We start from the raw sequence: 444 nt of genomic DNA, 5'->3' as shown, positions 1-444 counted from the left end.
CAACAGCAGCAGCAGCAGCAGCAACAGCAGCAGCAGCAGCAACAGCAGCAGCAGCAGCAGCAGCAGCAGCTGCTGCTGCTGCTGCTAGAGATACTGCCCCTGCAGCAGTACTACTGCGGACGCAAGTCCTCCTGCTGCTGCAGCTGATGCAGCAGCTGCTGTTGCTGCTGCTGCTGCTGCTGCTGCTGCGACACCGTTTGCTGCTGCTTGCTGTGTCTGCAGCCCGTTTGATGTTTCTATTGTGCATGTGGAGCTGTCTGTACACCTGAGGTGTATCTACACATGAATTGCTGCTGCTGCTGCTGCTGCTGCTGTTGCTGCTGCTGCTGCTGTTGCTGCTGCTGCTGCTGCTGCTGCTGGTGCACAGGGGCCGATGACTGCATGCTGCGCCTGTGGGATATTCGGGGCTGCTGCGATACCGCCGCAGCAGAAGCATGCAGCAGG

The 444-nt window shown here is 59.7% G+C and overlaps 1 protein-coding gene across 1 annotated transcript in view; it reads left to right on the top strand.

Annotated features, from left to right (window-relative positions):
- The window catches only part of EMH_0016740 (WD domain, G-beta repeat-containing protein, putative), a gene marked incomplete at both ends in the record, with an annotated part of 7,298 nt that overhangs the window by 2,460 nt on the left and 4,394 nt on the right, over positions 1-444 (top strand). The window contains one exon of the mRNA XM_013500716.1: positions 368-444. Coding sequence (XP_013356170.1) covers positions 368-444 — 77 coding nt within the window. The remainder of the gene's footprint in view (positions 1-367) is intronic.

This window comes from Eimeria mitis, genomic scaffold, assembly GCF_000499745.2.
Source record: "Eimeria mitis Houghton genomic scaffold, Emh_scaff577, whole genome shotgun sequence".
In the NCBI taxonomy this organism is placed as follows: domain Eukaryota; phylum Apicomplexa; class Conoidasida; order Eucoccidiorida; family Eimeriidae; genus Eimeria; species Eimeria mitis.
The sequence above is the reverse complement of the archived record's forward strand: the minus strand, read 5'-3'. Positions and strand labels throughout refer to the sequence as shown.